At 35.7% G+C, this 19,389-nt stretch overlaps 1 protein-coding gene across 1 annotated transcript in view; it reads right to left on the reverse strand.

The window, feature by feature from the left end:
* The window catches only part of LOC126917601 (aminopeptidase N), a 57,953-nt gene that overhangs the window by 21,663 nt on the left and 16,901 nt on the right, over positions 1-19,389 (reverse strand). The window contains exons 3-7 of the mRNA XM_050724649.1: positions 6,355-6,513; positions 2,888-3,187; positions 2,167-2,350; positions 1,326-1,482; positions 1,168-1,249 (exon numbers count right to left, since the gene is read on the reverse strand). Coding sequence (XP_050580606.1) covers positions 1,168-1,249; positions 1,326-1,482; positions 2,167-2,350; positions 2,888-3,187; positions 6,355-6,513 — 882 coding nt within the window. The remainder of the gene's footprint in view (positions 1-1,167; positions 1,250-1,325; positions 1,483-2,166; positions 2,351-2,887; positions 3,188-6,354; positions 6,514-19,389) is intronic.

A 19,389-nucleotide genomic window follows, 5' to 3' on the forward strand; every position in this document is an offset into this window, starting at 1 on the left:
TATATATGTTTCCCTAAGTCTTAAATAACAATAATTCCTGTAAGAACCGTGTATGAAATATCGTTTCACTGTCAGATGATTTAATAAATTTCTTAGCATGAAACAGTATACGATCGTTTGAATGTTTGAAATATATTACGTGAAACGTTCTGATGTTGTTTCAACAATGAGTAACTTTAAAAAGTGATTAATCCAATATGTCAATAAAATCAACAGATGTTCTGCCGATAACGAAAAAATATATTATTGACTACAGATAGCACTTGTATATGCATCATTTGGATGGCGGATATATGGGGTGCCGGACCCAGGAGTCATCGCGTGGTCGCCGCCTATAAGAGGCGCTCGTATCCACATGTCATTTCGCGGGTGCCGCCTATAAGCGGCGCTCGAAGCGAAAGGGTTAAACACTTTGTTTTGTTTTGTTTTGTTTTGTCATTATCCATTTGTCAGATCATTTTATCGCTGGGTTAATTAACTATTTCTGCCCTATTCACTCTCAGACGCCTATAGGTCCTATTTTTTCACTTCAAATTTAATAAATTGAAATCGTTTTTCATATAACTATTATATTTTAACTTTAAGATATATAATATGGAGTAGAAGTAATTTGAGATATTTAAAAAGGCATTAATAATATATAATTGATTATATATATATAAGATATGCCATGTAACGTGCGCCCATGTTCAGGCACTTCCAATAATCTGTCAAAAAACTATTGGAAACAAAAATTACACAGTTTTAAGTCGGCAACACATTGTAATGGGCAAATTTCCAAAACATATTTTCTCGACAAAAAGCCAAGGATACTTTCATCGTTTTAGATAATACTATGTATTTTTGACTTCAAAGTAATATAGCTGATGTCAGGACAAATTCAACAATCTTCTATACTATGACCTTGACATGACCTTGAATTTAGAAATGTTGAGGAAATCAAGAAAAACATTATCGAAAACATTATAAGCTAACACAAAATCTAGATTAATGACACATAAAATAAATCTTAATCAAAAAGAAAGTGGTTATACTAAAAATACCTTCTAATCTAAAGTACGTTAACTAACCTTTTGTACAAGAGTCATTGTCTTTCCAAACGTATCCTAATTTGGTCCGAAATCTGAATAATAAATGCGAAAATTAAATTATTATCCTTATACTTACTTTTCATTCAAATAATTCGTTAGACCTTGCTTGAACACTTTGTTAGTAAGAAAATGATCCATCATTCTTATTATAGAAGCGCCTGTTCAAATATTATTATAATTATATCATCATATTGTATAATATCATATTACAAAGAAAACGTCTTTTATTTATACCTTTTTCGTAAGAAATTCTGTCGAAAATTTCACTAATCTCATCGGGATGTTCGACTTCGACCGATATCTGATGTGAAGATTCTAACGCGTCTAAACTAAAAACATCTTGCAGTTCATGTACAACGAATTGTTCCAAAACCTTCCAAGTTGGTTCCACCTAGAAAATTAAACCGATAAAATCTATGAAGAATCCGAATGATTTAATCCAAAAGGAAATAAGAAGAAAGTTGAAAATACGTATACTTTATATACGTATACTTTATATAGTACTGTCTATTACCATCTATTAAATGGAAATATTTTACTTTTATCAAAATAGAGAAACTTCATATTATTTGAAATCCATTGCTATTATCTAAAAAGTATTTAATTTAAAAATTATTAATATAAAAAATATTAATTAATTTGAAATTATTTTTATAATGACTATTACGTGTGACCTTTTCTTGTTTTCTATATAGCAAGAGTTTTTCAACAATCTTAACAAATAATTTTTCAATAAATGTATTTCATACTATTATTATATGCAATAATTTATTTATGTTTCTGATTTCCTTTTAGAAATAGTTCTATATGTGTTTTATATTTAATATGGTACTTTATTTATTGAAATGTATTTAAACAAAATTGTAAATTAAGAAAATCTGCAAACAAGCAGCACCCCGGAAAGAATATCTAACAATAAAGATTTATACTTAGAAAACATTATATGAAAATATTTCCTGAAATTAGAGATTAGTTGCCGTTATGCGATTAGCTGTCGAAGACGACAAAGTATTGTATTTTTCATTCGAAATAATCTTATGGTATTATATATTCTTTTCCGGATTTATCAACTTACTGCATTCACACCGATATATTCTACATAACTGGCAAAGCCTTCATTCAACCAAAGATCCGACCACCAACTTGGAGTGACCAAGTTACCAAACCATTGATGAGCAAGTTCGTGAGATATTACAGTTGCTACACGTTGCTGATTATGGCTGGTCGAGACGCCTTCTTGATATAGCATAGCAGTTTCTCTAAAAATTCAATCATATCACTTACCAAATATCGTAACGAATTTCATTCCATAACATGTTACATGTAGAATGTAAAGAAATTGTTTTGGTGTATACAGAAAATTAATTTCTATAAGAGATAACGAATCAATTAAATAATTAATAATCTCCTTAACAGAGTTTTTAGATTACAAGACTTTAATCAAAAATACTTGGGAAGAATTTAAAAATATTACCGAATATCAATTAATCGGTTTTAAATACAATTCTTCGATATAACTAGAAATAACTATATCCATGCAGTAATTGTGTAATATGATGAATATTCTCTTATAAAAAAATCGGAATATATTGAAAATTAAGTAGATAGTTAGTAGACGTTTTAAGTAGACAGAGTATTGTTTCGTATTTCTAAAAAAAGATAAACATGAATGAAGGTCTCTTTTGTTATGAACTCTAACTGTCATTCAGAGTATATAGAATTAAAATCGATATGCTTTAAAATACCCTATAAAAATACACAATTTAATGATAAAAATAATTGTTGATCAAACTCACCTGCAAGTGATCAAACCCCAGTTTTCCATAGCTCCTGCTGAAAAATCAGGTAGAGCAATAGTATCCATCTTGGGCAAGGGAAACTTAATCTTGAAATAGTCTTCGTAATATTTGAGTATTCTCGGGCCAATGTCTAAAGTGTAGCGTGCTTGCTCGATAGCGTCGATCCGTGCCCAAACTCTAAAGTGTTCAGATTCGGATTTCAGCACTTCGAAATCCGAAACAATGAAAGCAACCAGGTAAGTGGACATCGGCACCGAGCGTTCATAATGGTCCCACACGTATGTTGGTAAGCCAGGCCTGATTACAATTAAAGAAGAAAGATGTACTATACGATACAAAATTTATGGAAAATATGAAAAAATTAAAAATAAACATGCGAGACAATAGAAATGAATTGCGAGCCACAATAAGATTGTCATGGGAAGAAATTTCACAAATGGATGCGAGAATTTTATAAAATCAATAGTAACCCGCATGAAAGAAGGGTACAGGTAAAAAAATATATAAGTAAATAATTATTCATTTCGTTATAGATTTATAATATTCAACATCTTTTTCTAGCCCTTCTGTCAGTTAAATACTTTTTGCTTCTTTCATCTAAAATTTAGCAACGAACATTTTCCAATTAACATCATACACGAAAATTTGGATTACATAATTAATATTTTATTATATAGTTAATATTATATTCTATATATTTTTTGTATTTGTTTCATATAAGATCAATTTAAATTTATTATAAAATATAGATACATATATGAATTAAACTATATCTATATTTAACTTCCCATGTATTCTATATTTATATCAGTTTAGTCGTGTGATTTTATATTTATACCATATTATCTTTATTATAATTATATCACTGAGTCCTGTTTTAAAAAGTTTAGCAGTTGAAATGTTAAATTTGTCATTCCGCAAAACAGATAATATTTGAAATTTAGTACTATTTTAATGTAACATTATTTATTTTGCTTGTTATATTTAAACAATTATATAACTTGATTCTAAGCAAGCATCTCACAACGTTTTTAGATTGTTGGGAAATAAGTGACTACTTCAAATACATTGAAATTTACTAAGTAATTGTGATAATAAGTATCAATTATGTCACAATAATATTAGAGAGAAATTATATCTTATTGAAGAAAGAAATTATCGTATAGATATATAGTTATTATTATTATTACACAGAAGATACTTCTATTAAAGTAGTAATAATGCAGATACTCTTCTATCACATATTGTTGTGAGTTTGTATCTATGAATTATTACATTTTTTAAGAAAACAATTTTTGACACAGAAAAACCTTACTACAGGACTCGTAATAGTCTAAATTTTTGTAAAATTTATTAAATTGTTGGGGATGGAGAACATCCTTCATCTACACTCTGTACGTTTCTTAAAAAGGACGCAGGAAATAGAAACGCTTGTATCCTAAACATTTATCTAATTATAAGCAATAAAATGGCACAGTCGCGACTATTCATGATATATATTCGGAGAGTTCCATTCTCGAAAATCTTGCAGAATGACCTTTTCCATGTGCATACGATAAATTCTTGATCCATCCCTACTGTGAATTTAAGATTCTCATAATACATGTATAAGGAGCCAAAAAGTCACGATTCTCAGACAGAACGGGCTGAACATCAACTGTGTGACATTGCGTCGCATTTGTTAAGGGTGCCCTCAGACGATCAACAATATTATCAATATTTCAAGATCCTCTACGAAAATGTGGTTTATCAATAAATATTCACAATAGATATTGGTTCTTTTAATTAGGAACCTTGAAGTATCGACAATATATATTAAACGCCCGAGGGCCGCCTAAGACTGTTAAGAGTCAGTGCAATAAGATCGGACTAAAGTTCTGTTTTCTTGATCAATCGTTAATTATACAGAATACGCATGTCAGTATAAATTCTGTTCGACATTATTTTGAAATTGTTCTTGGTTCTCACATTGTCAGTGCGTAAAATACCATCTAAACAGTCATGTAACGCGCAATTATACTCCTTTATCCACGACATATACACACTTGTAACAACCTTTCTGATTTCAACACAGATACATATATAGATAACTGTGTTGTCGCGTAGATTCGAATATGATTATTTAAAATCTAACATTCTACCCAGCAATCCTTTACAATATAGTTGGACAAATCCATTAGATATGACTTTATCGTTTGATTCGTGTCGACTACATTAATCAAAATTACAAGGCCTATACTAATATTGTAATCGTATTCCCTAAAATACCCCCGTCGGTCTTTAGCGTTGTTCGAATTCAGCTCGTAATAAAATCAAGCACGTCAGAATGTTTTAGAAAAAACGAGTAGTATCATATATATTTTTTTCAATATTCATTTCATTTTTAATATTTAAATAATTTAATAAGACAGAAAATTCGTAATTGCTACCAAATTCATAATAATCGAAGCTTTTAAAAATTTTTCAAATCAAGAATATTAGAATCTTATAAAAAAGATTCATGAAAAATATATTTGATATATGAAATAAAATAATACGTAAGTAACGATCATAAGATTGGCAAAAACTTATTTCCCATCAATACAAATTTTATTATAAAGTTTCTGCTGTATCGAAATGTTAAATTATTCTGTTATTCCCTTACTTCTTGATCGTAAAGGAATTTTTTCATTGTCAATTGCATTATGGAATCTAATGAACAAAGAACAGTACAGAACAATTAACTTAAACAACACGCTTTGCGCAAGCAAATTGATTACACAGTTAATAGACAGAGCCTTTATTGGTTCTACAAATTATGTCTACGTTGAAATGCCGCAAGTAGTAAGAATGTTACATCCGTGTCATGTTAAATTACCAGTCATGCGCATGCTTTGTGTGTTCTATCAGTCACTATCAGAAGATTCATATAATTGAAGCTCAAAAAATTTTTATTTGAAATTTAGGTAATTAAATTATAAAAACCGATTCAACCTAGTACCCAATGAAAAAAGATTATTATAATCTATTGAGACACCTAAATCATAATCTTTTTGATCCAATTTATATACATACCATAATCGCGCGCGCGCACACACATGCACGTGCCTACACATAAAACTATATGTTATATAATAATAATTTATATATCAAAGATTAGACCTTGAAACACAACATTATTTAAATAAAATAATTATTTAGTTGATAAAATAGAATAATATAAATGGGGGTAACAAGAACTAATGATTGATTTTTGAAAGTCTAATTACGACACATCTCGTCTACGGATTTGGACAGTCTGGATGCAAATAACTTGACAAAATTATGAACTTCTCGAATAATCCTATACATTTGATTCGATTGCGAAAATATCTCATAATCTTCAAGTAATCGAGGTAAAGTCAATCAACTAAACGGTCCAAATGCATCGCGTGTCTTGCGAAACCATTTCCTTTATAGACGTGTTAAGTAGTTTAGTCACTTACACTGGCATAGGTTCCCCCATTCTAGGCATGTTCGAGATAGATGTCATGTTCTTCGGTCGTGCAATGCTGATCTTGAACGTGGCTTTCAACGCTGGTTCATCGAAGCACGGAAAAGCACGTCGCGCATCTGTTGGCTGGAATTGTGACGTGGCAATCCATCTGTAACGCAAGATACAGAAAATGTTCACAATAAAATGATAAATGTTCGTTGTATCAATACATATAAAGTTCCCTTTACAATTAAAAATTAATTGATAAGAGAATATCATGATTTAAACAGGCAAGAATAGTAAATGAAAACACAACTTCGAAAAGGAAAATATAAATAATTATGGTAATGTGAGTAGTATATTACAAAGATTAATATTAATAAGTATGATTCAGAAAATAACTCTAATTATTGCTAATATAGATATATATGTATGTTCATCGCAAAGTCAAACATTAAAGCATATTTCTGTGTTTTTCTTTTTTTCTATTTTAACAATATAGATTGCGTATATAAAATGTCTTTTCATATAATACACTTTCCTTCTACAATTAAAAAAGATAATGTACAAATATTTTTTAATTTTCTTATTTTATATTTTTGTTTTCATTTATGTATATATTTGTATAACTAAATAACTAAACATATATATATATATATATATATATATATATATATATATATATTTGAAATGCTTAAATAATGGAAGAAACCTAAATATTTGGGTTTCGAATGAGTTTAAAACTAGTTAGTATATACATTTTACATATATACATATGCATATATAATTGTCCAATAATACTACGCACGATTTTTCAAGCACTTCCGATAGTCTACAAAAAGGTATTCCTAACGTATTCCTTAAAAGTATTCCTAAAAGTTAGTAAGTTTTGAATAAGCATTAAAATTATTTCAATGGATTTCATTGATGTTTACCTTAAGTGCTAACGAAAAATTTTATCATATTTCAGATTGAATTCCCTAATAAGTTATTGTAGAAAAATAATTGTATATTGTCCTGATGCCGATTCAAATAATGGCTAAATAAATCTATATGGATTCGTCTAAAAAAATGTTACGTTGACATTTTATAAAGTGTCATAAAGAAATACTTGGGACGGGGCACGACGGTAAACATTTCAACGATTTCTGCCCCGTGGCTCGCCACACGCAAACTTTGTCCTTCGGATAAGATGATTGCCAGATGCCAACGCATCTTCACAGTATATGTTTAGCTGGCCGAGGACCCGTTATAAATCTTAAGTTTCAGTTATATAAAGTACTTCAAATAGACAAATAGTCTTTGTCCCAACTACTGGAAGATAAGAGAAATCTATCCTTCCACGAACGCTTCCCACTGGCAGCTTTTCCCAAGGACAGCTAACGTCCTTCTCTAACCACCAACATGGAAATTGATCAATTAACAGTAACGTCAATTTCCCTCACTTTTCGAATGAAGACTTTTCTCCACGAATCCGATGAGCTCGTGCCCTTAGACACACCCCATATATTTTTCCTCGACAGCGTCACCGTGACGGAGAGTCACTCTCCTGTATGATTTCAACGACGATTCAAGTAACTCTCAGATACGTAGTGATTGCTCTGTGCATTAACCTCAAGTACAACTTAGACACTCACAAAGGATAAAGTTCGGCATCCCGTTGACCGCGGATTCGTTATCGAACCTGACACCATTATCATTAGTGCCGCGAGTATCTAAACATTGTGATTAACTACCGATGCTGTAATACATCTAACTTGTGTTAATAAACTGTATCCTTGTTACACCGCACCGATGGCTAATTCCAATGAAGATTCATCGAACACCCCTATCTCTAATCCTAACGTGTACCCGACATCAGAAGTGGGATCAGTGCTGATTATAACAGTGCTAGAACTTACGACCATCGTGCGCGAGTTAATTCAGTTGCTAGTGCAAAAATCGAGTGTGAAACCTAACAATTTTTCGCTACCACGTTTTAACCCTTAAATCGCGTGCTCCGACCCCGCTGCATGGGGCGCAGCTGTCAACCTAATTATGGAAGGAAATTATAATTTCAATAACGAGTGGCGAGTCAACTTCTACGTACTGGAAGCGTCAACGGGTAGATCAAGTCATCTGGGTGAGTAGTTTCCATTTTACTCCGATTCTGGAGCCGAGTGTTCACTAATTAAGGAGTCCGTAGCCTCGAGATTTTCTGGCAAAAGAATGACTGACATATTAGTAATGCGAGGAGTAGGAGATATTAAACATACTGTATTAAACATAAACCTCCCACTTGTTCATTGTGTGTATTAATGATTTTTACATTGAAGACAATTTCTCATGTCCTTGCTGATAGTTATTTAAAATATGATATCGCGATTAGTTGTGGAACTCTAAGTCAGGGTTTTGACGTAACATTACAGAAAATAGCCTCGCTATGTGTAAAACAAAAATAATTAATGTCTGTAATGAAACTGCTGCAAACGAGATCGACGTTAGTGAAGTTGACACTGATGTACATGCTAATAATAATAGTCGATCAATTTCTTTTCTCGACAAATTCAAAGATTCATTCGTTACGGGTTTCCTACGCATTCGCGTAAATACAGGCAAGTTAGAAATACGATTAATTAATCCTAACATCACCGTACGAGGAAATCCTTATAGACTTAGCGAGGAGGAGCGAAGAGCGGTACGTAAGAAAATAAGCGTTTTAATTAAAGCAAAGATCATAAGGCCCAGTAATTCGCCATTCGCGAATCCTACGTAACTCGTGAAGAAGAGAAACGGCTCAGATAGATTATGAGTAGATCCCCGAGAGCTAAATCAAAATACGGTCGCTGACCGGTACCCTTTACTCCTTATTACAGATCAAATCGCGAAATTGCAAGAGGCGAGATATTTTATTAGCCTGGACATGGTCAGCGGGTTTCACCAAATTCCTATTTATCCTAATTCAACGGAGTATACAGCGTTCGTTACCCCGACGGACAATATGAGTACATAACGATGCCGTTTGGACTGAAAAAAATGCACCGTCCGTCTTTCGGAGGGCCATTCGCAAGGCCTTAGGCGACCTCGCTCATTCGTACGTTGTTATTTATTTCGATGACGTCCTAATTATTGCCGACACGATAGATCAAGCTTTGGAAAGATTGAGCACCGTATTAGATACCCTCGTAAAAGCCGGATTCTCTTTTAACTTTGCAAAATGTTCTTTTCTAAAGACATCGGTGCTCTATTTGAGATATGTAATTCATAACGGAGAGGTTCGTCCCAACCCGAGTAAAATACACACCTTAAACTTTTTTTATCTGCGCCAACGACTGTCACACAGTTCAGGCAGTTCATAGGGTTAGCTCCGTACTTCTAAAGGTTCGTCCCTAAATTCTCACAGATGATGAAACCTCTGTATGCGCTCACCTCAGGTAACGGAAATATAACTTGGACAGATAGGCACGAGAAAATAAGACAACAGGTAGTTTCCGCCCTGACCAACGCGCCGGTGCTAATGATATTCGACCCCAATTACCCGATAGAACTATATACTGGCGCTAGCTCGGAGAGTTACGGGGCGATTTTGATGCATCAAGTCGAAGGTAAGAATGAAGTAATAGAGTATTACAGTAAAAGAACTACCCCCGCGGAATCTAGGTATCATTCCTACGGACTAGAGACGTTATCAGTAGTAAACGTTGTCAAGCATTTCCATCACTATCTACATGGACGGGAATTTCTTGTCGTCACGGATTGCAACTCGTTGAAAGCGTCGAGTAATAAAGTACATTTAAATGACAGGGACCACAGGTGGTGGGCTTACTTGCAGACTTTTATTTTGACATTATGTATCGGGAAAGTAAGCGAATGGCCCACATAGATTTCTTTTCACGAAACCCCGTAGACTTACCGAATCACGAATCACCGTAAGATTGATAAAATCGCGGAGAAAGAAATCAATCTGGCCGAAATATCAGAACACTGGTTACTAGCCGAACAACGTAGCGATCTTCAAATTATAGAAATCACCCGCAAACTACGAAACGACGAGCTCGCGGAAGATATCGCGAATACTTATGAGTTGCTTTCAGGTATCCTTTACCGCAAAGTGCAGTGGAGGGGCAGAACCCTCTGCTTGCCCATTGTCCCGAGAGGCTTTAGATGGTCTGTTATTAACCATGTGCATCAGTCAATTATGCACTTGGGTTGGGATAAGACGCTTATCCCAAAGTATTACTGGTTCGAAGAAATGGCGAAGTATGTTCGCAAATTCGTAGAGAACTGTCGAGTTGCTTGTCGAGTTTCGAAGGCAAGTTCGGGTAAGATACAAGCTGAACTACACCCTATACCCAAGACCAGCATACCGTGGCATACAGTGCACGTGGACATAACGGGCAAGCTAAGCGGCAAAAATGACTCCAAAGAATACGTCATTGTTTTGGTAGATGCTTTCACGAAATTCGTATACCTGCATCATGTCCGTAAAATAGATTCCCTTAACACCATCAAAACACTTAAGTCCACTATATTGTTATTCGGCAGTCCCTGCCGGATAATAGCGGATCAAGGAAGATGTTTTACAGGTAAAGAATTTCAAAGTTCTGTGAAAGCAAACCAATTAAAGTTCACTTGATAGCGACCGGTGCTAGTAGAGCCAATGGATAGGTAGAGCGTGTTATGGGTACATTAAAAAAACATGTTTACAATAGTAGAGACGACCGGGCGGCCATGGCAAGACGCGATCGGGGAAATACATTTGGCTTCGAATTGCACCACCAACCGCGTGACTAATTTGAGCCCATTAGAACTATTAATCATTAGAACAGCAAGACCATACGACTTGTTGCTACTCGATAACATCAAAAAATATCGATATCTCCAATATAAGACGACAGGCAATAAAGGGGATGGAAACTAATGCTAGGTATGATAAGGATAGATTCGACAAAACTAAAGCTAAAGCGGTTAGGTTTAATCTTGGTGATTTCGTATTATGCAAAAATGAGGAAAGAAACCGAACCAAATTAGATCCAAAAATTAGAAGTCCACTTGTAATAGCAGAAGTTTTGGAAGGAGACAGGTATATCTTAAAGACATTAGACGGTAAGCGATCATATAAGTACAGTCACGACAGATTGAGGAAAGCACTAAATAGTCGTATCCCTGCTGAGTTGGATGTCTGTAGTGATGGCAATAACAGTGACCACGACGATATGAGTACTTCGATCTCGGAAGATCAGCAGCACTATGCCAATAACACCCGGCAGAGCGAGTTCGCTTGCGTCTCTGAGCGGTAATGTGATGTAGCTCAGTGAGACCCCGTGGGGCATTTCACTTGCGTCTCGGAGCGGTAATGTGATATAGCTCAGTGAGACCCTGTGAGGCATTTCACTTGCGGCTCGGAGCGGTAATGTGATATAGCTCAGTGAGACCCTGTGAGGCATTTCACTTGCGTCTCGGAGCGATAATGTAATAAAGCTCATTGGGAACATGTGATGTAGTTTGCACGCTTCTTGGGGCGACAATATGGTAAAGCTCAGTGAGACCGTGGAACGAAGCTCTATGTGCTCATACGATCTAGAAAACCGAGATTCATTTGCATACGAAATCGAGAATGGTCCATCATGCCGTTACGATCCGACTGATAACCCACAGGATGCAACTATCACCATGAATACTAATCATAACGTTACTAATTTTTAATCTCTTTATTTCCTTGTTGTCAAGCCTCCGAACAGAATTTTGTTGTTACACTGGACCCTTGGCTTATTTGGACATTTAGTCAAGTTGTAAATAATGTTAATTCTATCGAGTCTAATGTTAGAAAAACTCAATATTTTAGTTACACCCGAGGACGTGTGATAGTCAGAATGGCCGTGTCGGGGATGAAAGAACACCGGAACCTTCCCTTTGAAACTTTGGGAAGACCCCCTTTTTTTTATTTATATATTAAAATTCATAATTTGTCCAATTTGGACATTTGGTGGAATTTTTTAACAGTTAAATTAGCATGTTGGTGGCTACCCCCAGCGGGGTACCATCCTCGTATTTGTTAGGTTATGTCCTTTATAAGGTCTGCTGGGTGCTTCCTTTTTAGTCTTCTGTCCATGTTTATGGTTTTGTATGTTTCCGCAGCTAACCGGTTTGGGTGTGTTGCTATTCTTGATTTGTATTTCTCGGAGTATCTGCTAATTTCTTCCTTGACCGTTGGGATTCCCAGGTCCCTCCGTATGTCTTCGTTTCTGACGTACCAAGGTCCGTTTACTATTGTTCTGAGGATTTTAGCCTGTATTACCTCTATTTTGTTTATATGGCTCATTGCTGCGGTCCCCCATAGTGGTATTCCGTACGTCCAGATTGGTTTTATGATCGTTTTATATATTTTTAATTTGTTTTCTGTGCTTAGTTTGGATTTTCGGCTTGTTAGCCAATGCATTTGTCTCCTTGTTTTCTGTATTTTTTCTACTATTGATTTGATGTGTAGTTTCCAGGTGAGTTTTTGATCTAAGTGGAGTCCTAGGTATTTGACATGCTTTGTTTGCGTTATATGCGTGCCGTTCAATAGGATGTTTGGTGGTATCTTTTTTCGTAGCGTGAATGTAATATGGTTGCATTTATTGGGGTTTGCTTTTATTTGTTTTTCTTGTAGCCAATTTTCTATTTTTATGATATGTTCTTGTAGTATTTTGACTGCCGTTTCTGGGTTAGTATGCTTGACTAGTATAGCTGTGTCGTGCGCGAATGTCAATACTGTGCTGTTGGTAGTTGTTGGTATGTTCGCCGTGTATAATGTGTATAGTATTGGGCCTAGGACGCTTCCTTGTGGTACCCCGGCCTTGATGTCTTTAACTTGAGAATGTGTGTCCTTGATTTTTATTACGAAGGTTCTGCTGCTTAGGTAGGATTTTATTAAGTGGTGTATTTGCTCCGGGAATTGTTTCCTAATTGTTTGTAGTAGACTTTCATGGTTAATTTTATCGAATGCTTTCTCTATGTCTATAAAGAGGGCTGTGCAGTATTCCTTGTTTTCTAGTGCTACTATTATTTCGTTTATAAGCCTGTGCATTTGCTCTATCGTGGAGTGTTTGTTTCTGAAACCAAATTGGTGATCCGGTATTAGTTTTTTTGTCTCTATTATTGGTTTTATGCGGTCGTATATTATCTTTTCCAGTATTTTGGAAAATACTGGGAGCAGTGATATTGGTCTGTAAGATGCAGTTTGGTGCGGGTCTTTGCCTGGTTTATGTAACATTTTGATTTGTGCTAATTTCCATGGTTTGGGGAAGTATTGAATTCTTAGAATTGCATTGAATATTATTGTCATTAGTCTTATTGCTTTTGGCGGAAGGTTTTTCAACATTTTACCATTGATTAGGTCGATTCCTGGCGCTTTGTTGTTTTTTGTTTTATCAATTATGTTTCTAATTTCTTGTGCCGATGTTTTAGGTATGGTGTATTCCTTGTCGGCTGTGGTAGTAGTGGTTTGTGGATCCTCCTCCGTATGACTTTTGAGGTTGCTGTTGTTGATAATGTGTGGTGTGAATGTGTTGCAGAGGTGGTTGGAGAATTCTTCAGCTTGTTCTTCGTTGCTTCTTGCCCATGTGTTATCTGCTTTTCTGATTGCCGGGACGGGTATTATTGGCTTCCTTATTTTTTTCGTGGCTTTCCATAGTGAATAATTGGTGTTCTCGTGTGTGGAGAGTGTCCATATGAACTTTGCGAATTCGTTATCGTTGTGCTCCTTTATTTTGTTTTTTATTTCCTTTGCAAGTTTGTTTAAGTGTTTTTTGTTTTCTCGGGTTCTGTATTTTTGCCATTTTGCTTTTGCTTTTCTTTTTTCTTTGATTTTGTCGAGTATTTCTTGCGGGATTGTTATTGTTTGTCTGCTGGTTGGTTCGGGAGTAGTGGTTGTCCTTGCTGCTTCCTGAATAGTTGCTGTCAATGTTGCTACTGCCTGTTCTATGTGTTCAGAAGTTTTTAACGGGATGTTGCAGTTTATTTTGCTTTCTATTATTTCTTTGAAAGTTTGCCATTTGGTGGTTTTGTTGCATAGTGTTTCTGGTTTGCTATAGTGAATTGGTTTGTTTCTGTATTCAATTATTATGGGTATATGATCGGAGCTGAGCTCGAGGTTGGGTGTTATTTTTAGTTTATTTGTGTTTAGTCCCCTTGTAACTGCAAAGTCCAGAAGATCTGGTTTTTTGTTCAGGTCAGTCGGCCAATGTGTCGGTGTTCCTGTGGATAATATATTGAGGTTATTATTTTTAATGTATTTTTCCAGTGTTCTACCTCGAGGTGTAATGTTTCTTGACCCCCAAAGCGTGTGCTTTGAGTTGTAGTCTCCCGCTGCGATGTACTTGTCCCCTAGGTCCTGGAAGTATTCTTCCCACATTTGTGTTGTTATTTTGTGTCGCGGAGGCACATATACTGCTGACAACTGGAAGTAGTTGCTGCTAGTTTGAACTGTAACAGTGGTTGCTTGTAAATATTCTTTGTTAACTTGGCTGTGTAGATAATGTTTGATATCGTTTCTGACTATCACTGCTGTCCCTCCGTGAGCTTTTCCTGAGGGGTGTTTGGTATCATATATGGTGTAGTATGGTATTTTCAAGTAGCTTTTTGTAGTGAAATGTGTTTCTGAGACACGTAGTATGTCTATATTGTTACTGTATATGAATGTTTTAATTTCGAGGGCCCGTTGTTGTAGGCCGTTTGAGTTCCAGGCTGCTATTTTTAGAGTGTCCGTTTTTTATTTTTTGCTTAGCACGTTTGTAATTAGTTGTAGCATGACTGTGATTTGTTGGGTTTGCTGTCTGAGTACTGCGTTTTGTTCGCTTATCATTCTGGTTAGCATTTCGGTGTTCTTTATGGATTGTTTGAGCAGTTCTTTGATTTCTGCAGTGTCGTTGTTACTATTGCTGTGGTATTGGTTGTGTGTATGTGTTGATTGGCTGGTTACTTGAGCGTAGCTTAGACCACCAATGGTGTTGGTGCTGATGGGTTTGGTGTTTGTTGCTTGCTCTGTATTTGGTATTATTTCAGGTTTTGTGCTGTCCTGTTGGGCTTGTGTGTTAGTGATTGTCCTGCTTCGTAGGGGCGGGAACAGTTTACGTTATAATTGTTTTCTTACTTCACATCCTTTATAGCTGGCTGGGTGGTTTCCGTTACAGTTGTAGCATTTAACTTTTTCTATTTTTCCAGAATATGGGCAGTGTATAGTTAAGTGGTTTTTTGCGCACTTGACGCAAGCTGGGCTTCTGTTGCAATAATTTTTAGTGTGTCCGTATTGTTGACACCGCATGCATTGATGTATATCTTTTTTGTGTCGTGGTGGTTCGACTGTTACTATTGTGTTTAGTATTTGTTTGATATCATATATTTCCTTGTTATTGTTTCTGGGTTCCAGTTCTATTAAGAATAGTGGTAATGGTTGCTTTGTGTCGAATCTTGTTATATTGTTTATTGTTCTTGTTTGATGACAAATTTTTGCTAACTCATCGCTTAGTTTATGTATGTTGGTTTTAGGATGCAATCCTCTTATGACAATTTTATAGCTCCTTTTAGTTTTAAGCTGATACGTGTGGTAGATAGCATTTTTTTCTTTTAATGCTTTTATAACTTTCCTAAATGTTTCTGGTGTGTTTGTTTGTATTTTTACTTGTTCCAATTTTGTTTGCTTTATTGTGTAGTTGTTTTTCTCATCTAGATTATTTAGTAGATCGATGAGCGGGTCTATTATTTGGGCCTCAACAAAGATTGGTGGTGGTTTTGTAATATGATTTGTTTGGATTGTGGTTTTATTTATGGGGTCAGCGTCTATTTCTTCCGTTAGTGAGCTGAAGGAGTTGCTTAATGGTAATTCTTGCAGCCATCGCTGCTTTTCTGTAGCTGGGTTTCCTATGACACTTATGTCTGTAGTTGTTTTGCGTTTTTTGCTAGCCTTCGCTAGCTTCCAGCTTTCGTCCTGATAGTAGCTTTCATATTCTGAATTGCTCTCTTCCTGTCCCCGATGCTCTTTTGTTTCTTCTGTCTCCATGTTAATTTGTTTGTTTTTTATATAATATGTTTTTCCCTTTGTTGCTATGTTTATAGTTGGTATCTGCATTGCTATTTTATTTCCTCCTCACTATCACTTTGCAGCACTATTACTTTGAAGCACTTTTTCCCTATTCACTTATACCTGGAGAGGACGACCGTCTAGACACGTCCGTTCTCCTCGGCTGTCCGAGCAGGAGTGAAGACCCCGTAGTACTGTAATCTAGATTCCACCATAACCGTATTAAGAAATTGCTGTCATTCAATCTGACTGTATTTATTTGAGAGTTATGATAGTGAGCTCGGGCTCGAGGCGACAACCAGTCGCCGAACGTAGCCGCGGTCAAGGGATAAACGTTTTGTCTAACAAAGGCATGAAGTAACTCTATAGCTCTCCTTAAAAGAAATACTTGGGACGGTTCATAACAGTAGTAAACATTTCAACGATTTCTGTCCGGTGGCTCGCCACACGCAGACTTTGTCCTTCAGGTAAGATGATTGCCAGATGTCAACGCATCTTCACAGTATATATTTAGCTGGCCGAGGACCCGTTATAAATCTTAAGTTTCAGTTATATAAAGTACTTCAAATAGACAAATAGTCTTTGTCCCAACTACTGGAAGATAAGAGAAATCTATCCTTCCACGAACGACGCTTCCCGCTAGCAACTTCCCCTAAAGGGCAGTTAGCATCTTTTTCTAACCACCGATATGAAGATTGACCAATTAACAGCAACGCCAATTTCCCTCACCTTCCGAACGAAGGCTTTTCTCGACGAATCTGAGGATCTCGTGTCCTTAGACACACCCCATATAGATTTTCCTCGGTGGCATCATCGGGACGGAGAGTCATTCTCTCGTACGATCTCATCGACGAAAAGAGTAACGTCTTTACGATCAGTGAATATTTCACGTTTGTTAACAAAGAGTCAGACTTGGACTTTGTGAGAACGTACATCTATCATCCCGTCGACCGCGGATTCGTTATTGAGCCTAGGATCATTGTCATTAGCTTCTCGAGTATCTAATTATCGCGATTACTTGTCCAATTCCATCATAGTCATATTTGCACTAGTAAATATCCCCTCTATTGCATAACGATAACGTCTAATGCAAATGGGGATTCGTTTCACGCCCCTAACTCTAATCTTAATGTCAACCCGACATATATATGTATGTCGGGTTCACATTATGATTAGGGTTAGGGGCATAAAACGAATCTCCATTTGGATTAAATATTGTTGTTATGCAATAGAGAAGATATTTACTAGTACAAATATGAGTATTACGGAATTTGACAGGTAACCGTGGTAATTAGATACTCGAGATGCTTGTACATCGAGCGTAAAGACGCTAAGTAACTCGCTATTGCGATCTCACGAGAGAATGACTTTCTGTCACGATGATGCTGCAGAGGAAAACTATGATGGGGTGTGTCTAAGGACACGAGATTACCTGATTCGTCAAGGAAAGCCTCCGAAAGAAACTTTGGAAAGTGAGAGAAATGGACGTTCCGGTCAATTGGTTAATTTCTATGTTAGTATTTAAAGAAGGATGCTAACCGCCCTTGAGAGAAAATTGTTAACGGAAAGCGTCGTTCGTGGGAAAAGCAGATTTTCCGTATCTTCCCGTAGTGGGTGGTAGATTTGGGGACTGTTAGGATAAAGACTGTTTGTCCGTTTGAAGGACCTGAGTTAACTAAATCCTAAGATTTAGGCTAACTAAACATGTACTGTGGAGATGCATCGACATCTCATAATCATCTTGCCCGAAGAATAGGGTCTGTGTGTGGCGAGCCACGAGACAGAAACCGTTGGAATGTTTACTATCGAGTGCCGCTACAACTATTTCTTTTTAAGGAAAGCTATACGATTACTCCATTCCTTTGTTAGATAAAACGTTTATCCCGTGATCGCGACTACGTTTAGCGACTGGTTGTGTCACTTCGAGTCCAAGCTCACAAATCCCGAATAATTATAATCGGGTTAAATCATAAAGACTAAAGTATTGGGGATTTTCCTAAGAATTCCAAAGGGAAGGCCCCAGTGTCCTTTCATCTCCGACATATATAATATAAAAATATTATATCTCACAAATAATTCAGTATATATATACAGAGTTATCCACTTAACTCGGAACCTGTACACTTACTATTATAGTCGGATGTCGTTCGCCATGTATAAGTTGTTGCTAGAAATATAATTAGGTGTGAACACAGAGCGGTTTGCTTGCTGCCGAAGGACTTTAAATATAACGTCACAATAAGAAGGCGCTTGCTGAGAAAACGAGTCTTGCCTTTCGCGGGTATGGCCATGTTTGGTTTTATTTTAATTGTGAAAATCTTAACAATACACCAAAACAGTCTTATAACAATGATACAAAAAATATAAAAATTTTTCTTACTTCGTCGATTTAGAAGTAATTGCATAATCGTCGGAATATATTACAGGGAACTGCTTCGAACGATCAGTTTCATCTCTAACATAAACAACTTCCGTCCTTTTCCGACTAATCCGAACGGACCCAGGCATTGTAAATTCATTTCTATCATATTCATATTTAAATTTACTTCTATTTTTCAAACTGGCCTACCTAATATGAATTCTACGAGGCATCTTGATGTATTTCAATCAGTTTCCTTATTTTTTATTCTTACATTCGGCGTATTCATAGCAGAGTGATCAAAAATTAGGTCATAGCATCCAATTTGTAGAAAATGATCGTTAATAAATTTTAAGTTTTGAAATACGACGTAGAAGAAAATGTCTGATACGTTAAAAATAAAAATTACCAAACAAAATAGAAAAAGACCTCAATGTTCGTAAGAATATGAACAATTTCATTGTAGTTCGCTAATAACTTTGCCAGCTGAATGCAACATTAAATAAAAAATAAATTAGGAACATAAAATCATCAGGAATTTCTCAGCGATTTTCTTCTCCTTATTGTTACATAAAATTTAAAGTCTGGCGAGACCCTCTATGTGGTCTCACATAATTATTCTTCTATCAACAACTCTTAGATGACAA

Source organism: Bombus affinis, chromosome 1, assembly GCF_024516045.1.
Source record: "Bombus affinis isolate iyBomAffi1 chromosome 1, iyBomAffi1.2, whole genome shotgun sequence".
NCBI lineage: Eukaryota > Metazoa > Arthropoda > Insecta > Hymenoptera > Apidae > Bombus > Bombus affinis.